The 25,203-nt window shown below is 37.4% G+C and overlaps 1 protein-coding gene across 3 annotated transcripts in view; it reads left to right on the top strand.

Moving 5' to 3' along the window:
* Positions 1 to 25,203, top strand: part of KCNQ5 (potassium voltage-gated channel subfamily Q member 5) — a 579,108-nt gene that overhangs the window by 484,483 nt on the left and 69,422 nt on the right. For 2 of the 3 annotated variants that reach the window (XM_019030067.3, XM_019030068.3), the window contains exons 6-9: positions 842 to 952; positions 6,900 to 6,995; positions 16,053 to 16,147; positions 20,051 to 20,077. In XM_019030067.3, the coding sequence (XP_018885612.1) occupies positions 842 to 952; positions 6,900 to 6,995; positions 16,053 to 16,147; positions 20,051 to 20,077 (329 nt within the window). The remainder of the gene's footprint in view (positions 1 to 841; positions 953 to 6,899; positions 6,996 to 16,052; positions 16,148 to 20,050; positions 20,078 to 25,203) is intronic. The other variant, XM_055390620.2, reaches the window with a different exon arrangement.

Raw genomic sequence — 25,203 nt, forward strand, 5'->3', positions numbered from 1 at the left:
AGTCTATAAAATATTAAAAAAATAAATTGAAGAAGTCACTAATCCTTTTTAAATCCACCATGCCCCAGTCCAGCTGAACAACTCGTACTTTTCAGAATCTACTCTATGTGTTCTCACTGCTCTGCAGCTAGCCACCTCTTTCTCCTCCCTAGATCACCTTCTTTATCATTTCTGCTTCTCAAAATGTTACCCCTCTTTCAAAGCCCAGGTATGATGACATCTCCCTAGCAAAGCTCTGTCAACACCTCAAGCTTATAATAACTAATCTCTTCCTTGAATTCCCATAGCAGGTTATTTGTACCTCCATTATAATATCTCTCTCATCCTGTTTTGTATTTTAATTATTCATGTGTGGCATGTTTCTCTTATTAGGCCATAAATATCTTAGGACAAGAACTATGCCCTCATTTTTGTTCCACTACAAATCTTAACACATACCTTGCACACACCAGACCTTCAGGAAATGCCTGCTAAGGTAACGAAGGGACAGCCTAAATTAACATAAATTATTATTTTGTGTACTGATCCAGTCCTAAATCCATGGTGCTATCATTTCTGTATCACTGATGGTTATCCACTTACTTAAATAACCTTTCTTTGAATACACTTAGAAAAGACGGAAAACTGTGTTATAAGGGAGGAACAAGTATGTAGGTTATTCCTTTCCTTAAACAAAGAGAAGTTCTGTCATGCGTCATGGAAAATTAAAGCACAGTAATAAAAAGCACGAACAAGATTTGTTGAATAATGATTTAGTGGAAACGTTGCTTGCCTCCTGTTCATAGGTCCTAACTTTCCTCTCAAGTACTTAAGCTGCACATTCTATTTATTTTGTTTCTAGATTACATTGACAACTATTGGCTATGGAGACAAAACTCCCCTAACTTGGCTGGGAAGATTGCTTTCTGCAGGCTTTGCACTCCTTGGCATTTCTTTCTTTGCACTTCCTGCCGTGAGTATCTTTGCACCAATAAAGCAGTTTAAATTAGGTCTTAGAGACTTATTAGAGTGAGCTCTCACAAATTCGTATGCTTGGGAACATATCTATATCATTTACAAATATAATTTTTCCGATATAATGTTGACTTTTCTAAATATATCTACTTGGATAATTTATAAAATATGGTCTTCCCTTGGAGACACTTAATCTGAGACTTTATTTAATATAGGCTCATACTTTGTGACCAAATAGTAATTCAGATGGCTCACTTTTTAGGCAACATGCTACTAAGACATTTAAAATATTTGCAAAGATTTAAAGCTATCTTCTTTTAAAACTGATCCTTCCAATTTGGTTTATAATGTGTGCTACTTAAGAGACAGATGTGCACAATGGAGTATTTTTCTCTTCAGATCCATTTGAGTGAAAAGCATATGACCTTAAAGGGTGTTAAACATGTCAGATGATTTATTCATTGTGTCATCATCATTGATTTTTTTAATGAGCAGTTTCTGTATCTTATCAGAATAAAGGGCACATTTATCTGCCCCCAAGCTTCTGATTATTTTCTCCTTAGTGAATGAAGCCTGCCTTTCTCATACTTTTATTCTCTTGTGTCTTTAAAGGCAGCTGTTCAAAATATTACAGTTTGCCCCCATTTCCAAGTTCTTGCTTTTGTTCACTCCACCTGGGGTAGGGAAGGAGGAGCCAATAAAAAGGAGGGTTAAGGCGGTGGGAGCAGAAGTGCTTAAGGAAAATAGATCCAGTCTTTCTCCAGACACAGCTCAAGCTGTGCCAACCAGAGACCCCAGAGCACCTCTCCAAAGCTCTTTTAGGTGGTAGGGCTTCTCCTCTGCCTATTAATGAGTGCAGAGAACACCCTTGTCCCACCAGTGCCCAACTTGAGATTCACCAGATCGTTCTGCCCCAGAACACTCAAAATCACAGAAAAGAGACTGAAAAGGCCACACATATGCTTGGGTACTAGACCTCAGTTTGAATACATCTTTGTCACATACTAACTATATGACTGCTTTAGTTTACTAGGGCTGCCTTAACAAGTACCACAGACTGGGTGACTTAAACAATAGAAAGGTATTGTCTCACAATTCCCAAGCCTGGACGTCCAAAATCAAAGCATTGAGAAGCCACGAGAGCCATGAGAGAAAGATCTGTTCCAGGCCTCTCTTCTTGGCTTATAGATGGCTCTTCTTCCTGTGTCTTCACATCATCTGTGTCCAAATTTCTACTTCCTAGAAGAACACCAGTCATATTGGATTAGGGTCCATCCTAATGACCTCGTTTTAACTTGATTACCTCTGTAAGGACCCTATTTTCAAACAAGGTCACATTCTGAGGTCATGGGGATTAGGACTTCAACTTATGAATTTTGGAAGGACGCAATTCAGCCTGAACAGTGACCCTGAATAAGTTTCTTTTTTAATAGAATGGAGGAAGAATTATTGAGCCCAGAGAAATTTTGTGCGGACCAATGTAATAATGTAAGTCAAGTGCTTGTCATGAAGAGAACTCTCAATAAATGTTACTTCCCTTTGCCTGTATGAATCTAGAAATACATGTTTCCTGGAACAAAATGATGAAATCCAGGAGAATTAAAAAAAAAAAAATCTTACGTATCCAAGGCAACTTCATCTGGCAATCTCAACAATTCAGAACAGAGAAGAGATTCACTCAATAATCAGATTCCCTACAGGAAAATACCTTTGGAAGCAATACAACGCAGTCTTGGGTTTTTTCCCAAAATAATGGCACAAAATAATTGCAGCTTTTGTGTTTATATTTATCCTGAGGCCACATGTAGAGCAACCTCTATGATTCAGTGAAAAACTATGAACAAGGAGGTAGGCAACCTCTAGGCTGTTGAAATAGACAACAGGCTATGTTCTGTCCTCATAGGAGAGCCACTTGAGACCTAATTCATAACCTAGTCTTCATTCAGAGAAAATTCTGATAAACTCACCTATATGGTTTCACAATTCTTTGAAGATTATAAACAACAAATATAGAGGAAGATGATAGAACAAACACTGCAACAGAAAGAAATGGTAAAAGACTAACAGCAAGGAAGGGAAAAGGAAACCTGTGATAGCAAGCAGACATCAGTGTTCAAAATGTGTATCCTGTCAGTAAAAATAAAATAAAATAAAAAGGGAAAACAAAATGTATGAAGATCTAGGGCCAATTAGTGTTAGGGTCAACAAACCTCTGGAAGTTGGCTGCACCCAGCACAGCAAAAAGGCAATCCCCATAATGAAACTCTAAACTATCACAGGGAGGTTAAATATGTCACTAGGTTGAGTTAAAGGTCAGAGACTAAGTAGTCATTTTTGGAAATGTTTCCAATAAAGTAAGTATGAAATTTTTATATGCAAATTAAATTAACCTATGTTGGAAATCTGAAAATTTTGCTTTCACAGAAAATTACATTTCTTAACAACCCCAAGAAAAGTAATCTCTACTAAGGATCTTTTACTGAAACCTCACAATATTTTCTGAGTCTTTATTTATTAAATGAAAGACTGAATGGTCCATATATACCTTTAGAAAAAAACAAGATTGCCAGAGATTTTATTATATCCTGTGTATCTGCCAACCAAAAGAGCTGTCTGATTGAAATTTAGGAAGACACATTGACATTTTGCTGAGAAAGCTAGAGGTGGATTGTGGGCTGCCCCTATGTAGGGTTCCTCCCACCCAGGACACCTGAGAACCAAGAAAGAAAAGAGCCTTTCTCCATCTCCATCTTACCCTCAAAGCAGAAGGGCCGTCCTGCACATCACAGAGTCATACAAGCCACCCTTCCAATGCGCCACTGTGGGGTCACTTCCCCTGGTGCCCGCTCCATCTCTGGGCTAATGAGTTCACAGAAGAAGCCCCAGCTCCCCTGTGTTACCCTGATATGCAGGTCTTTCTCCTTTTTAGAGTGCTCCCTTGTCTTCTGCTAGATATTCCTGCTAAGAGTATTTTCATTGATGAAGAAATTGAGTTTTATAGAGACTGAATTCCTTGAGACCTCCAGCTAGTAAATTCAGTGCAAGAACTAGTGCTGTTTGACTCAAGATATTAACCATTCCATTAAAAATATTGGCCACTGTAATCCTTAACAATATTAACTAAATGTAATTATTGCATATAATAACATGTTAAAAACCGTTTAAAAAAACAGGGTATCTTGCTGGGCATGGTGATTCACACCTGTAATCCCAGCACTTTGGGAGGCCAAGGCGGTCGGATCACAAGGTGAGGAGATCGAGACCATCCTGCCTAACATGGTGAAACCGTGTATCTACTAAAAAATACAAAAAATCAGCCGGGCGTGGTGGCGGGCACCTGTAATCCCAGCTACTCGGGAGGCTGAGGCAGGAGAATGATGTAAACCCAGGAGGCGGAACTTGCAGTGAGCCGAGATCGCTCCACTGCACTCCAGCCTGGGCAACAGAGCAAGACTCCGTCTCAAAAAAAATAAAAAATAAAAAAAATAGGATATCTTTCAGCATTGCCTATTTGCTATGTGTGGGTTACAAATTAGGTTCATTTAATCCAGAAGATAATGAAGGGTAAATTTCTTTACATTTATTGGTGTCAGTATTTGAAGGGATGACATATATGTTCAAAGCTTAAGCCATGTTTTATGTGTGTATATACAAATATAATAGACCTTATTTTCACAGACTTCTGTTTAGGTGCACCAAGCTGTGTACTAAGAGAGAGGTGGAAAAAAATTGGAAAGGAGCCATGATGAGACAATAAGCAGACCTGGTTTAATAACTGCTGTAATGTACAGTCTGGCGCAAGAAATATATAGTGAACATTTACCATTCACTAATATATGTTTCCGAGCAATGCCAATGTGATTTTCAGCACATTTTAGATTGTTTGGCAGATGATAAATTTGTGCTATGTAGGGCTTGTCTTTATTTTCCAAAGGGGATTAAACTCCGAACCTCACATCCACATCATAAGTGCTCAAAATGGTAGCTAGTGCTGTTAATTCAATGTCTGCAAAATCTAAATTATGCTCCATACAAGTGGATTATACACATATATGCACATAAATGCATGTATATATACTACATATTATAAATATATGCCAGAAATTTTGGTATTTCATATTCTCTTACATGTCTACACTTTATGAAAAGTAGTATTAAAGGGAAAATAAAGAAATCTTTCCTAAATGATCTTACATAGCAGAAAAAAATTAGAAGTTACAAATGACTTAAGTTGTTCTGGATTTAGAAATGGAGGGGCATTTTTATAACACCTAAATGGAGGGAAATGTTGTTTAAATCTATAAACCAGATCACAGAGACCAGGTTTTTATAAAGCTTAGTTTGTACAATCACAACCTGTATGAGATAGAGATCTTAGACAGCGTAAGACAGTCACTGAAAAGGAGAGATGGAAAACAGAACCTATGATGTAATTTCTAATTTCATACTACAGTCATTTATACTAATTAATAATGGAGTAGATCATTGCTCACAAATAGCAAATAGTATTATCAGACAACTGCGTATTTTAAACATGATTGCATTACTTATTGTCTGGTTATTGTCACAGATGTACTCAGAATTGTGGAATCTCAAGATAAGAAGGAAGGTTAAAGGTTATCTAGAGCCCAAAAATATCTCAGCCAAGTTGTTATTCAGCTGAGACTTAACACCTTCTAGAAATGAAAAACCCACCACCTCTCCAGGCAGCCTATAGCATCTTTGAACCATCTTTGAGCTACTCTAAAAATAAAAAGAAAAGAAAAGCAACCATTCCTTACCTGTAGCAAATACTGACTTAGTGCTTATAAAATGTCCATCTCTAACCAAAGGGTTAGACTCCTTGAAGTTTAATAAAAAACTAATAATTTATAGCTAGCAAGTAAAATCCACAGACTTGAAAGCAGCAGAGCTCCCAGCCCCATGCCAATAAACTCAAGAGTTAAAGACAAAGCCCAGAGACTGAATTTAGCAAGCTCCAAAAGCCAACCCAAGGCTGAGACAAAGCATCTTGTTTTTACAAATGTTAGTAGACCAGAGCAAATTGAAAAGAGTGGGGGACATCAAAGAACCAGAATTTTGGCAGATCAAGATGATAAGCAGAAGAAAAGCAAACTGGCCCAAAACTAATGTAAATCTAGAAGGGAATACTAATCTTACTAATCCCAAAAACTGAATAGGTGAGCCAAAATAAAAAAGGCAAGGAATGGTAAAAGTGTGAATTAAAATGGGAATGTGCTTTGCAACGATCCATGTTCTTGTCTCTATTGTACAAATGGGCAAAATAGAAAACCTTCTACTGTATATCTTCAAAACTGAGTATCCCTGCTCTCCATTTTACTTTTCTTTCAGTAGGTGTACAGTTATAACATTATAAAGAACTACAGCTGGGACAGATTTTATACAGTCCTGTCTCCTCCATTTCGTGGATAGAGAATCTAACTTTCAGAGTCTCATCAAAGTGTTAGAAGTATTCCCATGTTCACAGCAGTGAGACTTTAACTCCCCCAGATTTAAAATCCAGCTCTGTCCCAAGTTGAAATTCATGTTCTCTACATTCCATCACTGGATGAGACCATTCAATCTAACTTAGGCAAAAAGAAATGTCACAGAGAAGGCCACACACACACCCACACAAATTTTATTGTGATTTTATTTATAATCATGGTGCCTATGCTATACCACAAAAGATAATAAATGACAATGCCTAATTGACTTACTAAAGAACAGAAGTTGTATCTCCTGGCAGTATCGCCCAACAATTTGCCATTGGCTATTGGTATTATAATGGAGATAAATACTGCTTATTTTAATAAGTAACATGTTTATGGACAGGTTACATACCATTTGTCTTCTCTCAGACTCATTTTAGTGACTTTTTAATATTTGTATTATTTAACAGTGCTTTTGAAATTTTTGAGTGCCATTTTTGTATTTTGTTCCAGGGCATTCTTGGCTCAGGTTTTGCATTAAAAGTACAAGAACAACACCGCCAGAAACACTTTGAGAAAAGAAGGAACCCAGCTGCCAACCTCATTCAGGTAAATGTCAATGTAATAGGTAGATGGCAACATCTGTGTCCATAGTGCTTGATGGGTCATTTTCCAATCTCTGTGCTTCATTGCTTGGTAGAACTACTGCTTTGTTCCTTTTTATAAAATGAAGTCAGAACTTAATGTACAGTCTTGGATTTGTTCCTCCTCTCCCAAACTGAAACACATGTATTTTTAGCAAATGGTCCATGCGTTGTTCAGACTAAGTAACCATGTCAGCAAGGCCATGCAAAGGTTAGCAGTTGTGTGGCTCGTGGAATTATCTAATATGTCTTATGAATTACTTGATAAAACATAATTGATCATTAAGTGATGGAGCAGAACAGGGCATTGTTCCCGGCATTACAATTACTTTCTCCAGCCAGATGTATGTTGCTGTTTTAAAGAATAACGTTATTTGTTTAGAATGTCAAGGTTTAATACCTGTGAAATTGCTTTTAGTGCCACCTAGGGCAGTTAGCGGAAAGAGCTATCCTATTTTGAGAGCTGATGGGACTATGGAATACATCAGTGTTTGAGAATATTAAACAATAAGTATATAATTTGAAGCTAGCTCCTAATACATAGGTTGTTATTTAGCATTTCATTTTCTTTTCAGTAACTCAGGATTAGCTTCAGCACTAAAAGGAATGCTTCTCCTTTTGCCATCCATATATTTTCCATCCTAGATCCAAGTTAAGAATCACAAAATATATTTTTTGTTAGATTCATAATGTAGAGTTGACATTTAGTTATGGACAAAATAATTCTACAATCTAAAGTTTCTCCCCTCCTGCTAGGGAAGTGGAAGCTACCGAATTTCTAAACTGGAGGGTCTTGAAGTGGTGCTCCAAGGCCCTAGGAAACTTGCCTTAACGCTGCAGTAACGGGCACACTGTTTTGTTGTTGTTGTTGTTTTGTTTTATTTTTTGTTTGTTTGTTTTGTTTTTTTGAGACAGAGTCTCGCTCTGTTGCCCAGGCTGGAGTGCAGTGGCGCGATCTCGGCTCACTGCAAGCTCCGCCTCCCAGGTTCACGCCATTCTCCTGCCTCAGCCTCCCGAGTAGCTGGGACTACAGGCACCCGCCACCGCGCCCGGCTAATTTTTTGTATTTTTAGTAGAGACGGGATTTCACCGTGTTAGCCAGGATGGTCTCCATCTCTCAACCTCGTGATCCGCCCACCTCGGCCTCCCAAAGTGCTGGGATTACAGGCAAGAGCCACCGCGCCCGGCCACAAGCACACTGTTTTAATTTAGATTGTAGGTTTGGGTGGGTGGGTTGGTGGGAGATAACCACCACAACCCCTACCTTTAGTGTTTATCTGTGGCTGTGATACATGCAGTGCCTCCCACAGACATGGAGCTGGGGAAAGAAGGGGGTAGTATGGCTCAGTTATATCATGAAGGAGATCTGTTTATATCTAATCATTAAATGAGGATATTAACTTTTAAATCAAGCTATTCTGCAACTGTTGACAAGAAAGTAGACCATCAGGCATGACTTCCAGTGCAAATCACTGAGAATCTCTATTTTTTTACATTATTTTCTACAATTTTTTTTTACATATTCTTTACAGGTTTTAAAAGGTCACTAAAGAGAAAGTAAACTCTATTTTCTTATATGAAGTTGGAGTTTAAGATCTGATGCCAAACAATAATCAGCAGAATGAAAAGAGGAGTCACACACTTTAGGACACACGCAAAATACCCCAAGGTCCAGAATTCATAGGCTTTCATCCTTTAGCACTCCTTAACTGGTTACACATGTTCCAATACTTCTAATAAGTTTTTCTCTTTACTGTTCTTATCCTTTAATTTTCCTTCACTCTAGAACAATGTTTTCCAACCTGTGAGTGCAGAAGTTATTGCATGGGTTCCTTTCATCCGTCTGGGCACCAATCTCTGTCTACATATGGAACCAATAATACATTTTACACAATAAAACCTCTTGGAATATCAGCTGTTTTGTTAGAAAGTGAGCCCTTTGAGGAATTTCTCATGCACATATCAATTGTGATGATACAAAGCTGTGCCGCTCAATACAGTAACCACTAGCTACATGTAGCTTTTTACATTTAAATTAATTAAAATTAAAAACCAAGTTTGCCAATGGCACTAGCCACTTCTCAAGTGTTCAATAGCTACAAGTGGCTATCGGCTGCCATACCATACAAGAGAAATATAGAGAATAACTGCAGGAAATCTCCTGATCTAACTTATCATTATTGACTACTAAACCGTGCAACAATAATTTCCAATTGAACTTGAAAATAAATTGTTATTTCTACAGCAAATCATTGGAGCAGAGGCATTTATATGTCTACAGTCAAAATGAGGCAAGGCCTCCCTCACAGGTAACCCTGTGGAGGACAGGCTAATTGAACAGTTTTACTTGGAGGCCTAGAATTTTATTTTATGGAACTGGGTTATGTAACATATATTGTGATCAGTAATTGAACTTGTACAAATGCAGGTAACAATGAAGTAAAATCATGAGTTTTTATTTTACTTAAAACTCCAACTTCAATGTTGTTCTTAACAAAAATAATGCAAAATGGAAGGCTTGAAGCATTCAAGAGTACTTTTAAAATCTAATCATAGTTTCATTAATCAAAGTAGAATCTACTGATTTTAAAAGCAAGTGCTCCTTCATTTAAATGCAATTAATTTATTACACATAGAAATAATAATATAATTATTAATTTGTTCATTGTTCTTCCTTGCTATAGTCTTTAGACAGAATTCAAGGCTTTAAGCCTTGATTATATATTGTAGAAATTTATATTTCAGGATGTAGTAGATTGAAAAGCAAACTTCATTTAATCATCCTTTCACTTTCTTACCCAATAAACCTGACTTGGTCTGCTGAACACACAAACCATCAAGCCCAAAAGCGTCTCATTTATTTTAGGCCAGAGTCACTATCTTCTTAAAAGGGCAACTGAGATGCCCAAATTGCTTCATCATTTGGTTGGTGAGAGAACTAAATTAACCAACATTTCAGGGTTTTAGGAAAAAAATTTAAAACCCCAGAAGCTTGCAGCAAATTTAGCTGTGTCAATATCTTTGCATGAGTCTTTTAAATTTGCTTTTCATTTCAAGCTGGAGCAGTCTGGAAAAAGAAATTAGCTCTCAGTGATGTTTTGAATACCTGCCCAAATGTCACAACTTTTATTAATAATGCTTAAGACTCATGAAGTGCTTTTTAGTTTGCAGGGTGCTTCTAATACATTATGTTACTTGATCCTCGAGACAAGCCTAGGAGGAGCTAGGACTCAAATCCCTGCTGTCTGAATCTGAATCCATTACCCCTTTCAAAAAGCAGCATTTACATCCTCATAAATATATGCTTTATTAGAAACAGAAACAGGGAATTAAGTAAAAGTTTGTGAAATAAATGTTGGTAGGGATAGATTAGAAGATGTTGCTTTGATGCCAACTGACCCAAAAGAAAAATATATATATTTGTCTTGAAACTTTGGCTTCCCCTAGTAAAATGACTTAGTCTCCACCCAATTACCCTAAAGTGAAGCCACTAGTCATTAAGCTCAAGCCACTTATAGAGAGATTTTACATCTTTTTAGTGCTCCAGTCATAAATAAAAACAGTGCCAGGTGTGGTGACTCATGCCCGTAATCCCAGCATTTTGAGAGGGCAAGGTGGGAGGATTGCTTGAGTTCAAGATCAGTCTGGGCAATATAGTGAGACCACATTTCTTTAATAAATAAATAAATAAATAAGAACAGACTCAGAAAAAAAAATCTTAGATGTGAAAAACATGAAGGCAGGAAAAAAAACAGAAGGTAAGATAAAGTTGTGAAAATTTCCCTGAAACTAGAATAAACAGAGATTGAAAATAAAGCAAAAAAGATAAGAAACATGAAGAGTCCATCCAGGCCTTCCAAAATCCAGCTAATAAGGATATCTCAGCTCAAGTGCAGGGAAACTAAGAAGAAGATTTTATCAAAGAAATACAACATTATGATTCTCCAGAACAGGAGGACAGGAGTGGCCACAGTAGAAGAGCTCACCAAGTGTCCAGCACTGTGAACCAAAAACTTCACGCCAAGATTATCATAGTGAAATATCAGAAAACTTACGAAAACGGGATCCTAAATGCTTTCTGAGCAGGACAGAGCCAAAGGAACAAGAATAAGGATGACATAGGATTTCTCATTAGTAACCCAAAAATTAGAAGACAATGAAACAATACTTTCGAAATTATAGAAATTATTTTCAACCTAGAACTCTATATCCAGCCAAACCACCATCAAGTGTGAGAGCAGCACCAAGGCACTTTTAGGCATGCAAGATCTCAGAAATTAATCTACCATTTACCTTTACTCAAGAAACTTTGTAAATAGAACTTCTCTTCCACAACAAGGGGATAAGCCAAGAGAGAAAGAGACATGGAGTCAAGAAAACAAGAGATTCCTCACAGGAAAGAGCAAAGGGGATTTCTATGATGATAGGGAAGGGAAGTCCCAACACAACAGCTATGCAGGCCTTGAGAACAGAATGAGAAGGAGGCTGAGAGCTCCAGGAGAAAGATCTTCAAGGAAGCGAAAGAATGGAATTCTCAGATTTCATGATGCATTTGACCAGAGGAATTTTATAGTTCTGTTGGAAAGATCTGGAATGTAATCATAACAGGTACATATATGCAAATCAAGAAATTAAAATAAGGCAATTATAACTCCAAAAAAAAACAAAAACTTGTATAAGAAAGAAAGAGCAGCCATAGTACATCACATTGCTGAACTGGGAACAGCAGTTACATTGTCATAATAATATTAAATAGTAACTTAGCTAAGAATTGTGATATTAAAATGTTGATAGGATGAAAGGAGGGGAAGAGGGCATGTAAGTGGGCAATATCATTATCGTTCAGGATAGGAAGTTAATTGATAATGTCTAAAATTGAAAAATCAAGAAATATAACTATAAGCATAATCCTTAAAAATAAGCATTCTTGGCTGGACGCAAGTGGCTCATGCCTGTAACCCCCGCACTTTGAGAGGCTAAGGTGGGAGGATCACTTGAGGCCAGGAGTTCAAGACCAACCTGTGCAACATAGCGAGACCCCACCTCTACAAAACAATTTTAAAAAGTCAAGTGCAATGGCACACACCTGTAGTCCTCACACACCTGTAGCTACTCAGGAGGCTGAAGCCAGAGGATTGGTTGAGCCTGGGAGTTTGAAGCTGCTGTAAGCTATAATTGTACCACTGCACTCCAGGCTGGGTGATAGAGTATGACCCTGTCTCAAAAATAATAATAATAATAACTAAGGATTCTTAAAAATAGAAGCAACAACTATAAGAATTGAAGGGGTTGCCTGTGAGGAACAGAAAGTAGTGTGAAGAAAGATGTGGAAAGGGATTGCTGGTTAATAGCCTAAAACTTTCAGGACTTTCACATTTTAAACTCTGTACCTTGAAAAAATAAGCTCTGTGTTCATTATTCCTTTGGATGGTCAGCTGAAACGTTCTAAACCATTTCCAGTAAGGATCAAACATGCCATAACGGTAATACTTGCAAGACAAACAAAATACTCCCAAAAAAACTGAATTATACTGGCCTTGTACTTATTGAGCAAAGTCCAAATCTGTTTGACTGCCTAGAGCACCAGCATCACCTGATAAATGGCAAAGTTGGCTCTCATTTTGCTTCTTGTTGATTTGTCCTTTGAATTGTATACACCATGTAAATTAACCATAGGAAATCCCTCTAAGTGTTATTTTTCTCTTGCCAACTACTGTGTGATTTTGGCTTTAAATATAGGAACATCAGCTACTGGATCACAGGGATGTGGGCTCAAAGTTCAGCTACTAGAAACAATTTGCTAAGAGAGACCTAAGAACAAAATAAAGTTATTAGAGTGTAAAGGGCATAGAGTTCCACTTTCCACCTTCATTTTTACTGTTAACGAATATCAGCCATGTGACAGATGCCACCTGCACCTTCCATACCTCTCATTTAAAAGGCATTTTTGGGAGATGAGTAATGAAGGGAACAAGAGCTTAGCTGTTGGTATCAATTTGAGAGAAAAATAGCAAGACGTCAGGTCTCATTGTAAAGAAAATCTTTAATTTTCTCAGAGTGGCCTCTTTTGCCCCCAGTTCTTTATAACATTCACAGGCAATGCCTCGGTCCCATTCTTTTGTTGTTCTGTTGTTTTGGATTTTTTCACTGGTATCTAATAATGTGCAGACCTGCTATATGCTTCTAGTTCTACAGGAGTCTTGCTTTCAATGTATCAAAAATCATATATGTGTGACGTCTTCTATGGAAATTGTTTAATTAAGGCAGCTGTCTGTGTCATCACAACATTAGAGGATCTCTGGGCATCACTACTACAGAAGAAGCTGCAATCCTAAATCCATGTGTTTTCCTTAATTATTCTAAATCACTCTATAAATTGTGCATGTATAATATTTGCAAAGATTAACATTTCAACATGATGCAACAATAGTTGCATTATATAAGATGTCAAGATACTTAGCACAAATTTCCACAGATTTGTAGATTAAATCAGCATGAGCCATGTAATGAAGGCAAGGAACTTTGGTTCAATCATTTAAACCTTCCTCAAAAATCTAAAAACGTCCTCAGTTTCTACCACTATATTTTTCTAGTTTTTTTATATCACTTTCTGAAATTTCATTGAAGTACAATGTGCATGCAGAAAAGAGCACATATCTTAGGAGAACTGAGCACACCTGCATAACCAGCACTCAGATAAACACAGCAGGATCTCCTGTGTACCCCTTCGCAATCACTATCCCATAAGGATTACCACTGTGCTACCTTCTAACAGCGTAGAATAGTTTTCCCTGGTTTTTGTACATTATGGAAATGTACTCCTTGGTGTCTTCTTTTTCTCACTCAACGTTATTCACATGAAGTTCATCCATATTGTTGCGTGTAGCTATATGTACTATTGCCATATAGTATTGTACTGTGTAAATGTATCACAAATTTTCTGTTTATTCTACTGTTTCTGGGTATTTTGGCATTTCCAGCTTTAGTTTATTAGAAACCAACATATAGTACATATCTTTTAATGAACATATATAAGCATATATGTTGAAAATATACCTAGGAGTGTGTAGTTGTATCATAGGATACATAAATGTTCAGCTTTCATAGAAACTTCCAGTTTTCCCAAGTAGTTGTGTGAATTTTTAACTTTTATTTAGCATACATTTATTCAATGATATTCTCAGGAAAAGGAATATTGTTAGATCACATTTTCTTCATTGTAGATTTCACAGTCATGACTGATGGGTATGTACTAGGGATATGGCCCATTTAAATGAATTGGTCTGCCAGGCATGGTGGCTCATGCCTGTAATCTGAGCACTTTGGGAGGCTGAGGTGGCAGATCACTTGAGGTGAGGAGTTCAAGATCAGCCTGGCCAACATAGTGAAACGCTGTCTCTACTAAAAATACAAAAATTAGCTGGATGTGGTGGTGCGTGCCTGTAGTCCCAGCTACTCAGGAGGCTGAGGCACGAGCATCGCTTGAACCCAGAAGGCAGAGGTGGCAGACAGCCAAGATCGTACCACTGCACTCCAGCCTGGGGGACAGAAGGAGACCCTGTCTCAAATAAATAAATAATAAATAAATAGGTTTGTCACATAAAATAAAATGTTTTGATTAATCTACTATAATAAAAAAGTTTTCTCTGAGGAGACTGGAGTAAATACCTGGACATTAGAGATGTTTGCAGACTCATTAAAAAAAAGAAATTTACCAAAATCTATATGGGAAAGTAAGGTCGGGCAGTCTCTCAAATGAGCAGTTCAGATGGAAGCTTTTCCAACAACAGTCTTCAAGCAGTCAGCAAGTCTCCGTGGAGGGATTCTATGACTGAGAGCCAGGCAATCTGAGATATTGTCTCAACTCCACCAACTTTGTATAAACCTCTTCATTTATCTGAGCCGTTTTTTTCTCACCTACAAAATAGGAATCTTAATTCACACTTTGATTGTGAGGATCACATAAAAATACTTTGTCTTATGTATGCCAGGTGTAATTATATGAAATGGAGAGAGTTTATGTTTTACATCAAAGAGCTATAAACATATTCTTAGATCATGGCATAAATCCCTAGGTGTTTTGCAGCTGTACACCTAGAGAGTACATTTTCCCCATCTTGTTTTAGTTCTGCTTCTTAATATCACTATCTTCATTTTTAGCATTAGAAGTATTACATAGTTCAAGGATTTCATTAATTCAATCACTAGCATACCCTGGTGTTCATTAGTTAACTAGTTAGCTTACTAGTTGCATAATGGATTTTCATTAGTCCTTTGCTTCTCCCTTATCAAGTATTGATTAAAGATCAATCTCTAGAATGTATGCTCATGCTCAAGTCGCTTACCTAACTACTATCTTGGATATTAGCATTTAACCAGTCAATCATTACTTTTTGTTTTGGATAATATAGTATCTTTCCCTTACCAATTCAAAAATTACATTATATTACACTTTTTGGGCCTTTTGCTTCTTGGTGTGTTGTTTTGAAAAGAAGTTCTGGCCAGGCGCAGTGGTTCATACCTGTAATCCCAGCACTTTGGGAGGCCAAGGCAGGCGGATCACTTGAGGTCAGGAATTTGAGACCAGCCTGGCCAGCATGGTGAAACTCCATCTCTACTAAAAGTACAAAAAAAAAATAGCCAGGCATGGTGGTGGGCACCTGTAGTCCCAGCTACTCTAGAGGCTGAGGCACAAGAATCACTTGAACCCAGAAGGCAGAGATTGCAATGAGCTGAGATCGCACCACTGCACTCCAGCCTGGGCAACAGAGTGAGAGTCCATCTCAAAATAAATAAATAATATAATAAAATAAAATAAAAGAAGTTCTGATGTGGTGCAATATGTTTAACAGCCAGCAGAAAATGCCAAAGTAGCCTTCTTCCTCCTTTGGGTATTTATCAGGGCTAAGTATAAGAGGCAAAAGATTCTTCATGTGTAGTAACTTAATCATTTCTCTTTTTATTTTATTCTAAATCCTGCTCTCTTTTTTCTTTCTCATGTCCCCATCTATGCCACATGCAGTGTGTTTGGCGTAGTTACGCAGCTGATGAGAAATCTGTTTCCATTGCAACCTGGAAGCCACACTTGAAGGCCTTGCACACCTGCAGCCCTACCAAGTAGGTATCAGTGTGACAGCTGCCACTGTAGTTGAGTCTTTTCGAGTCTGTTAAACAAACCATACCCACACACACAAAAAAAGGTGTTAATGTTTGGCTTCTCTTATTCTCTGTTGCTCCTAGAGAGATTCAAACCTATTTAGTAGCAGTTCTGGCACAAAACTAAATGGAATCAGTATCATTCCTCACAATCCACAGACTGGGGTTAAAGATTAAAATAATGTAAATTTTATAGAGATTTATTTTTACTATTTCATGCTTATTTTCTAATGTCTCATTTCGTAAAGCCCACCAGCATCCTAAAGGTAAGCACCACAGTTCTTGAAAAACAAGGATTATTTATTTTGCACCCATCGCCTGACCCCAAGAGATGAGTGCTTAGAGAGTAATCCATCTTTGTACGTTTAGATCTCTCAAAGCCATTTCTCATCTGGATCCTCTCTGGATGGTCCTCAAGCTTTTACTTGCAGATCAAACTCACATCAGTGGCAAAAAAAAGAGAAAAATAGGAGTCCTAATAGGATTATAGTTTACAATGAGGCAATGGGACCCAGTGGATTAAAATTTGGAATTTGCATTCACAATTTTAAAGTAAGACTACTTTTCTTCACATTTCATTGGCCAAAGTAAATCACCCAGCCATGCCTAAACTCAAAGAAAATGGGGAAGTACAATTTTACCTTTTACCATGTGCCTAGAAGGAGGCAAGAACCAAGGACATTATGGACAGTCCTAATGATTACCACAGAGATCTGTAATTTAAAAAAAAAAGGGCTTAGTCTTGGAGTCTTGGAAACCTGGACTCCAGTTCAACTATCACAGAAAATGTTAAATCTTATTCACCACCTAACTAAAGAAGTCCTCATTGAAATACCAAAGCAGTAAGTCATGAGAAAGGCTTTCTGTGAGTCACCCAGCTTGATTAGCGTAGTCAGTTCCTCAGGTTGTTCAAAAGTTATTAAATTGCTCATCCGACATTTGAGAGCACCAGCTGTTTTTCTTCATAGCCCAACAAAACCTTAATCCTAGTGGCTTCATGGGATTCAGGACACCTAACTACTGTGACTCAGAAAAAAACACCTGTTCTTACTGATCTTGGGGGATATCAGCTGAGGAAACCTCCATGACATTCCCTGGCAGTGCTGTCTTAATGGAGGTTTGTGATGCAGCAGAATGCATACCATTGGGAAGCACCAGATCCATCATTAACTACATTACTTCCCTGTTCTGCCCTTGGCCTCAGTTTTCCCACCCACAAAGAGAAGGACAAGAGTTGGGCAAGATGATTCCTAAGCTCTAATGGGAAATGCCTCCTGGTGGGTGGTATCTAAAATTCTTGTCAGCACCTAGGACAGAGATATTCATAGCACTCCAGGGATTTCAGAGAGGATGGAACCTTAGCATGGATAGAAGCGTGGATGCTGTTGAATGCATGTTTGGATTAAAATCCTCTTTTCATTTAGATCTTGAAGTTTAGTTGAACTTTTTATGGAGTTTAAGACCCTTTCAACATTTTGATATTAAAAAACCAAAAATAGAACACAACTCCTGTGCCATTTATTCCTTGGGAGTATGAACCAAAAATAAAAATTATATAGAAATTGTATTTCTTGTCTTCATGAAGTTTGCTAGGTAAATGTAAAAAGGGAATCTGAGTAGGAAAACTGATAGAGAATTCTCAAGTGACAGAGGAGAGTGGTCTATTATCATATGTGATTATTTGGCTTCCCACTTACTGCAGTTTTTGGATTAAAAGTCATTAAAAGCCTGGAAAAACTGTTTAATAATGAGTCAAATTTCCCCAGTAAATCAACTATTATTTTATTCACATAAATTCTTTCTACTCCTCTGATATTTTCCCTGTCTTAAGTGGGGGTGGAGGTGGAGGAGGATTTATGCAAACACCTGTGTTCCTCATGTCCCACTGTGCCTTTCCCTCACTTTCCTTTCTGCAAACTCATGAACCATGGGGCTCAGCTCCATTGAATGAAGAACAGTTATTTGTCCAGAATGACACAGCAGTCACTGGTAAAGTTCATGGGAAACTAGATGTCCTAACATCTCTCCACCTCCAGTGATGCTTCATTGCTTCAAAATGCAGAGGTTCTTAAACTTTGTTGTTGTTTTTTGTTAAACCATTGAGAATGTGATGGAAATTATGGGGTCTTTCCCAAGAAAGATAATCAATGCACGAGAAAATCAATACTTTGCCTACAATTTTAATGTATTCACAGAGTCCCTGAAGCCAAGTTCAAACTTTTGTTTTACAAAGCAAACATGCTTTAATCAAGTGACAATAATTTTCAGTGACTTAGAGGAATCTTTTTACATTTAAGTGGCTTACCGAATGGAGAGTGTTGTAGTAAGAAACAGACTACAATTACTATTTTATTTACATTGTGTATTTTCCTTTAGCATACAGCCTAAGAACTTCTGATGGGAAAGATCATTTATTCAGTCATGTATGCATTCAACAATTACTCATTGAGCACCTATGATGTGCAAGGCATAGTTCTAGGCACTGAGAATGAAGCAGTTGGAGTAAAAAAAAAAAGTTAGAATCTCTGGCCTTGGGAAGTATGTATTCAAGGGATGTTGGGATAGACAATATAAATAAATAAATATAGGATATGTTAGATGGCATTAAGTGCTAAGGAGAAAAGTAAAATAAAGAAGGAATTTAGGGAGCATCAGAGGCTATAATTTCAAATAGGTGGCCAGGGAGAAGATCAATTTATCAACAATATCATCATCATCATCATCAATGTTACTGTTATCATTAAAAAACACCAGCCCCATGCTCTTGTTCCCCAGTTTTAAAGACATAGTGGGATGCTTTGATTCCACTAAACAGGATGAGAGAGAGGTCTAAGAAACAGCTGTGCATGGCAGAGAGAAATGGGAGGAGGGACACTCAAACCTGCCAGGGATACAACTAGCAGTTCCTTACTCTCTCTTTTCAGGTCTGGTTTGTCTCTTACATACACTCTAGAGGTCTTAGCAGTTCTATTTCAAAGTTTTGTTTTAATAACAGAAGGATGTATAGAAGCAAGTACTTTTCTTGATTTTCTCCTCAAAGAGAGTGAAGCTGCAAAGGGCAAAACACAGGTAAATATGCTATTTAGGGAATGAGTCAGATATTTTATGATGCTATGGGGAATTATCAAGCTCCAAAAACACCTTGTGGTACCTTAAGAAGTGGGGATTTGGAGATTATCTAACCTAAAGCCTTTGATTTACTCATAAGAAAACCAAAACCTGCAAGCAAATAAGGTGCCTGCCCAAAGGCACATAGCTCATTTGCAAAGAGTACAGACCCTACACCATGCATGGTGCTTAGACCTACATTTGCTAAAATGAGTTATTACAAATGCCACCCAACAGTATAGGCTAAAAGAGTTTTGGTAAATATTCTATGTACCTTATTTACTCCAAGGAAATTTAGATTTTATACGATACAAAAAAAATCTGCCTCAGCAAGTGACTGAGATACAATTCATTAATGAATCCAGGTTTAGAAACCTAAGTCTGCCAGATGCACAGAGAACAGTTATGTTGTAACTAGCAACATTCTAAGAGCCCTTGCTAATGCTGGTTAGATCAGAACCACTTTTTCTTAGCCATGGATAGCTTTGGCTGATGAAAAGTCTATTGTTTTTTATTCTATGTGGGCAGTGTTGGCTTTGCCAAGTAAATGTTGTGCTATCTCTGGTCTGTATCACAAAGAATATATGTTAGCAAGTTGAGTACATTTTTTATAAAGAACACTGATTTTGTGGATCTTGCATGAAAAGAGTTACTTAAGGTATTTGATTCCCCAATCTCCAATTTGGCCATTATCAAGTGCTATAAATATATTCACTGGTTTATCATCATTTCTCTTCTGCCTGCACGCACCTGAAGGAAAGAACAAGGGGAAGCATCAAGCAGGTTTGTGATTTCTCTCTTGCTACATGTTTGTTTATAAATCTGATACCTACCAGGTGTTTTAAATGTATCTCATGTGAGTAAAATCGATCAACAAATACAAGATGATTAAAAGTGACCTTTCACAAGATTGCCTGCAAAGATTGCTATTTTATTGATATTTCACCCCTTAGTATCAAAGTGTCTTTCCCTAACTCACTCCCTGCTTTTTCAAAATCTGCAGGGCATGGAACATTTGGAGGTGGGGGAGGAGGGGAACTGATCTTGGATTAGTCCTTGCTGTTGTTTTCCCAGACAGAAGTCTTATCAAAGTATTCAAATATGGTAATCTAGAGAATGAAAGAAAGAAATTTTTTTTCTGAATGTAAAAAGTCCAGGCAGCAGTCTAGGATACACTCCCCTTCACTAGGGTCTTTCTTTTGGAGTGATATATATATATATACACATATATATATCATATACATATACATACATTATATGTCTATGTATATATACATAGACATATAATCTTTTTTTTTGGCAAGATGAAACCATCTCTCTGTGACATCGCCAGATCTCCAGCCCATTGAGTGCTGAGGTCTACTCAAGAGACTCAGAAAGAGCCCCACCCCCATCTTTTAGGAAGAAGACAGCCCTCCCAAAAATTCCCCAAATAATTTATTATCAGTTTCCCATGACTTAGATGGAATGCGTCATCAGATTACAGCAGAGAATTAAACCTAGAGGGAATACGAGGTGAAAGAAAAATTTCTTGATCTGTGTTAATGAGTACCAGGAAGTGCCTAGATTTGAGAGCAAAGCCCTGAAAAACAGAGCCAGGTGGAACCCAGTATTAATGATGTGAAGAGTGGCAGAGGCAGAACCAGCAAGGAGAATCCCAGGTGCCTGGAAAGGAGAAGAGATACATTTTTTTTTCCTATCATTGTCACTTTGTTTCCATAAAGAAATGAAGGCGTCCACCTACCCAGAGTTGGTCCCTAAGTGGAGGCCAGTGTGGGCCCAGGGATTGTTCTTTTAGCTTAGTACTATTATAATAATTATATTAATAATAATATACTTATGCAATACTGAAGCCAGTTTTGAAAGTTCACTTGGTGTATTAAGGCTCTGGATTATCCATTTTTGCATTATGTTTATATGTAAAGATATACAAATGAAAACATAAATGCATTCGTCTATGATGGGAGATAGGTACGATAGGATATACAACATCAGGCACATCTTCTGGGTAGGTAACCTAACCAAGGGATGGCATTAAAGTTCTTTCTCTTATTTGGTAGCATAGAGTTGGAGCCAAGGGCATTGGATATTCCTTGGAGATATTTCCAGAAAAAAGTCATTCTTCCCCACCTAAGAAACATTTTTGACCAAAGAGAGGTTCTAGTCATTAGATTCAGAATAGTCTTTGCCTAGACACTGGAAGAGACAAGCTGACCAATTCTAGACCTTTAGTCCATTTTCTAGATTCCATACAGAGCTCACCATCCTTCTGTTGTGACAATTTTACTTGAAAAAAGTTACACAAAATAAATCATAGCCATTTTAAGCTAGCTTATAGTTGCTTTGGTGATATTTTAAAAGCTTTCATTGTCTCAGGAGCTTCCCATTTACTAATTATCTCAAAGGGTGATCTGCCTCCAAATCCAAAGGACAGAGACCATCTTTGGCACAAATTCCAGAGCTACCTGAGAGTGCGATCACCCATCTTAGTTTCATCCTCCAAAATGGAGCTGTTAACACCTAAAAGAGAAGTTTGTAAATGACATAGAGGTGCTTGAATAAGTGTAAACTCTATGGCAATCCTGAAGGAGGGGTCACCTTGGGCTGGCACAATGATATTGTACTGTTTTTAAATGTTAGCACAGCAGAAAACAAAGACAAAATTAAAGTGTCACTGTTGAGCTTCTGCTCACCAGTCCAAAAACAAGCTTCCTATTCAGTTATCACAATTCAAAAAAACTACCAACCAAATTTTCCACATTTATGATGTCGCATATATCTACAATATTTACCTCTCTGCATGCAGCAGACTGAGGTTGTCAAAGATAACTCACCCATGGGTTTAAATAGGTACAAAACCACTGAAGTGGGTTGATGACTTAGAGAATCACACATGGAAATTTCTTGCTTCTCTGTGGTCATTGAACGTTTGGCAAAAACCACCTTGAAATAAGTCCTGCACTATTACTTAGCCTAGATTCCTTATTTAATATCTTATATTTCATACACTCAGGTGTCCTATCTTCCAACTAGCTGTCACATCACCCTGGGTAAAGCTATTACAGAATGTGCTCAATAAATAATTCTTGGATAGAGTAATAAAATGGCCCTGACCTCAAGTAGTTTGTGGGAAGAGATAAAACACCAACAAAAAATGGGAAGAGAGGAGAAATATAAAAGGAGAAATAAAAAATTAAAAACATTGCAATAATCTAAGGAAAGTAAGCTGAAGCTCCTGTTTAATATTACGTAAGCTTTCACCTTGTTGTGCTCCATACACAGAATTTATAATCCTGCATAATGAATGCAGAAAGGCTATTGTAATAACAATAGCAACAGTACCATCTTAGAAAGTAACAAAGTTGTCCTTACCCAAGCAAAATATGCACAAAGTAAAATGCATTTATAATGAGAGGTCTTCCTTAGAGAAGAGTAGATCTGGGTCCAGAGTATTGTTAATTAATGCTTGACCCCATTTCAAAGGAACTAATTAACACCACCCAACTGCAGAGTAATTTACTGCCTTTGGGACCACTGAGTTATTGATGGTGAGTCAGAAAGGCAGAGGAGACAAGCTTCAGCCCAAGCAGGAGCCAACATTTCCACCTTTTAGCTCAGAGCTTGGAATCTCCTAAGTCCTTCTTCATTGTTTTTCTTTGTGTTACAAACTGAGAGAAACCCAAGTGTACATGAACTCAACACAGCAGCCAACATCCGCCTCTGGGTGCCTGGCACTCTCACCAAAGGACGGAGCCATGACTGTAGAGTGGGTCATACACAGAGAGGCTTTTCTTTCTGCAACATTGATTAAGATGTCGAACACATTTATAGAACCCTTAGTTAACTACATTCCCGGCTTTGGAATGTTCTTGTTAAAAAGGGATTTTGTCTTTCTACACTGAGGTTAGGGTATGTTTAAACAAAATTTGCCTACGATGTCTTGGGCTAAGGAAAAATGTCACATTATTTATGACAGATCCAAAACTTTTCTTTAAAAATACAATGGCCAAGTGCAGTGCCTCACGTCTATAATCCCAGCACTTTGGGAGGCCAAGGAGAGTGGATCACCTGAGGTCAGGAGTTCGAGACCAGCCTGGCCAACATATTGTGAAACCCCCTCTATTTTAAAAATACAAAAATTAGTTGGGCGTGGTGCTGCATGCCTGTAGTCCCAGCTACCTGGGAAGCTGAGGCAGGAGAATCACTTGAACCTGGGAAGCAGAGGTTGCAGTGAGCTGAGATCACACCACTGCACTCCAGCCTGGACGACAGAGCAAGACTCCATCTCAAAAAATAAAAAATAAAATAAAATACAAGCCATCAATCTGAAGAAGAGCTCTTTAAATATAGCTCAACTGAGCAATAGTGAAAATACTGTTTCATCAGTTCTTTTTGGTACATTCAGGTACAAATTACTGTTAGTCTCAACTGAGCCTGCTGTTTTTTCCTCTACTCCAATCATAAAATACTTCTTTAGCATCATTTAATCACTCATTTCTTTTCCTCTGAATTCCCACTAAAACAGTACTAATCTCATATATGTGGTGGTAAATGTGTTTATTGATTTCTTTCTATTAAAAAATTAGTTGGAAAAGTCATTTTTAAAATGGGACAAGTTTTTTTCTGTTTTGATATAAATTGTCATTTTCAGAGAACTGAATTTACCTGTGAATCCATCTGTCCAGAATAAGCCAATATTCTCACCTTGAGGTTTTATGTGGTTCTCCCTTCCTCCTTGACCAGATTATCAAATAGTAGTCAGTCATCACATTGATACAAGAAGGCTTTTCCTTCTATCTACCTAAGTTTTATCGCTACAAAAACAGATTATATTATCTGAGGTTTTGAGATTATCTATACATCTTGCTGCTTCTAGTTACTCTGTCTTCTTAATCAGCAATGGTTGGCTATATGCCTGCTTGATACTTAAGCTTCCTTAATGGCAATTTTAAAAGCTTTGCTAGAACCCTTTCAGATTTCTTAGTAGACTAAAGTTGCTTTACCAGGTACCTGTGAGACTGTTGTAAAGATGCATGTCTTAAACGTTAAGGCAAAAATGATATTTTTATATTACATTACACTCTTGTGCTGTGAGCCACTGAGTGCTTTTTCTGAACCACTCCTGTGTGGTTGGCTTCTGGGGGAAGGGGGAGTTCTGAAGCTGTGTGTGGCTCTTGGAGAGAACTCTAGAACCCTGGTGGAAGACTGTGTGCTCTTATATTTTTTCTGCGTTTATTTTCTGTTATTTCAATTTTCTTTCTTCTGTGTGCAATGAATGATCCGCATGTGTTGTTAAACTAAACTCAATAAGACTAGATTTTGCTTTTTTTCCAACATAGTCAACTTGTGTCCTTATTGGCAAAATGTTCCATTGTTTCAAAAACAATCTTTCCAAAATGGTCTCTCCTTCTGTTCACATTTATTGATAGAGGAAACGGATTTAGTCTTCCAACAACACATCATAGGACTTAAAATAAGAAACGTACTTTTCTTTCGTTTCTTACAAACCAGCAATCTAGAATCTTTTCTTCTGTTTTGTTGAACATATATTCTGACAATTGGTTACCTATATCAACTATAAATGCAGATGTTTCACACAAACCAAGAACTTACGTTTTCAAATTTCAACAATGTCATGAATTTATTGATTTCTGTAAATAATTATTCTTTGAAGTTCTAAAGTATGTTATTAATCATTTATACTATGTGTTATTGATATTTATTACAGGGGTAGCTATATTCTAAAGTATTTATTCTTACATGCTAACACAGAGACTATCATCATTTGTATGTAATGCCTAGTTCAAATCCAATTTTTCAACCTAGCCGTTAAGATCACTGGATATCTTTCAAGCAGCACAATTAAACAACATAGTACTCTCTGCTTAAATAGTCTGTGTACTTCTATA

This window comes from Gorilla gorilla, chromosome 5 (genome assembly GCF_029281585.2).
Source record: "Gorilla gorilla gorilla isolate KB3781 chromosome 5, NHGRI_mGorGor1-v2.1_pri, whole genome shotgun sequence".
Taxonomy (NCBI): domain Eukaryota; kingdom Metazoa; phylum Chordata; class Mammalia; order Primates; family Hominidae; genus Gorilla; species Gorilla gorilla.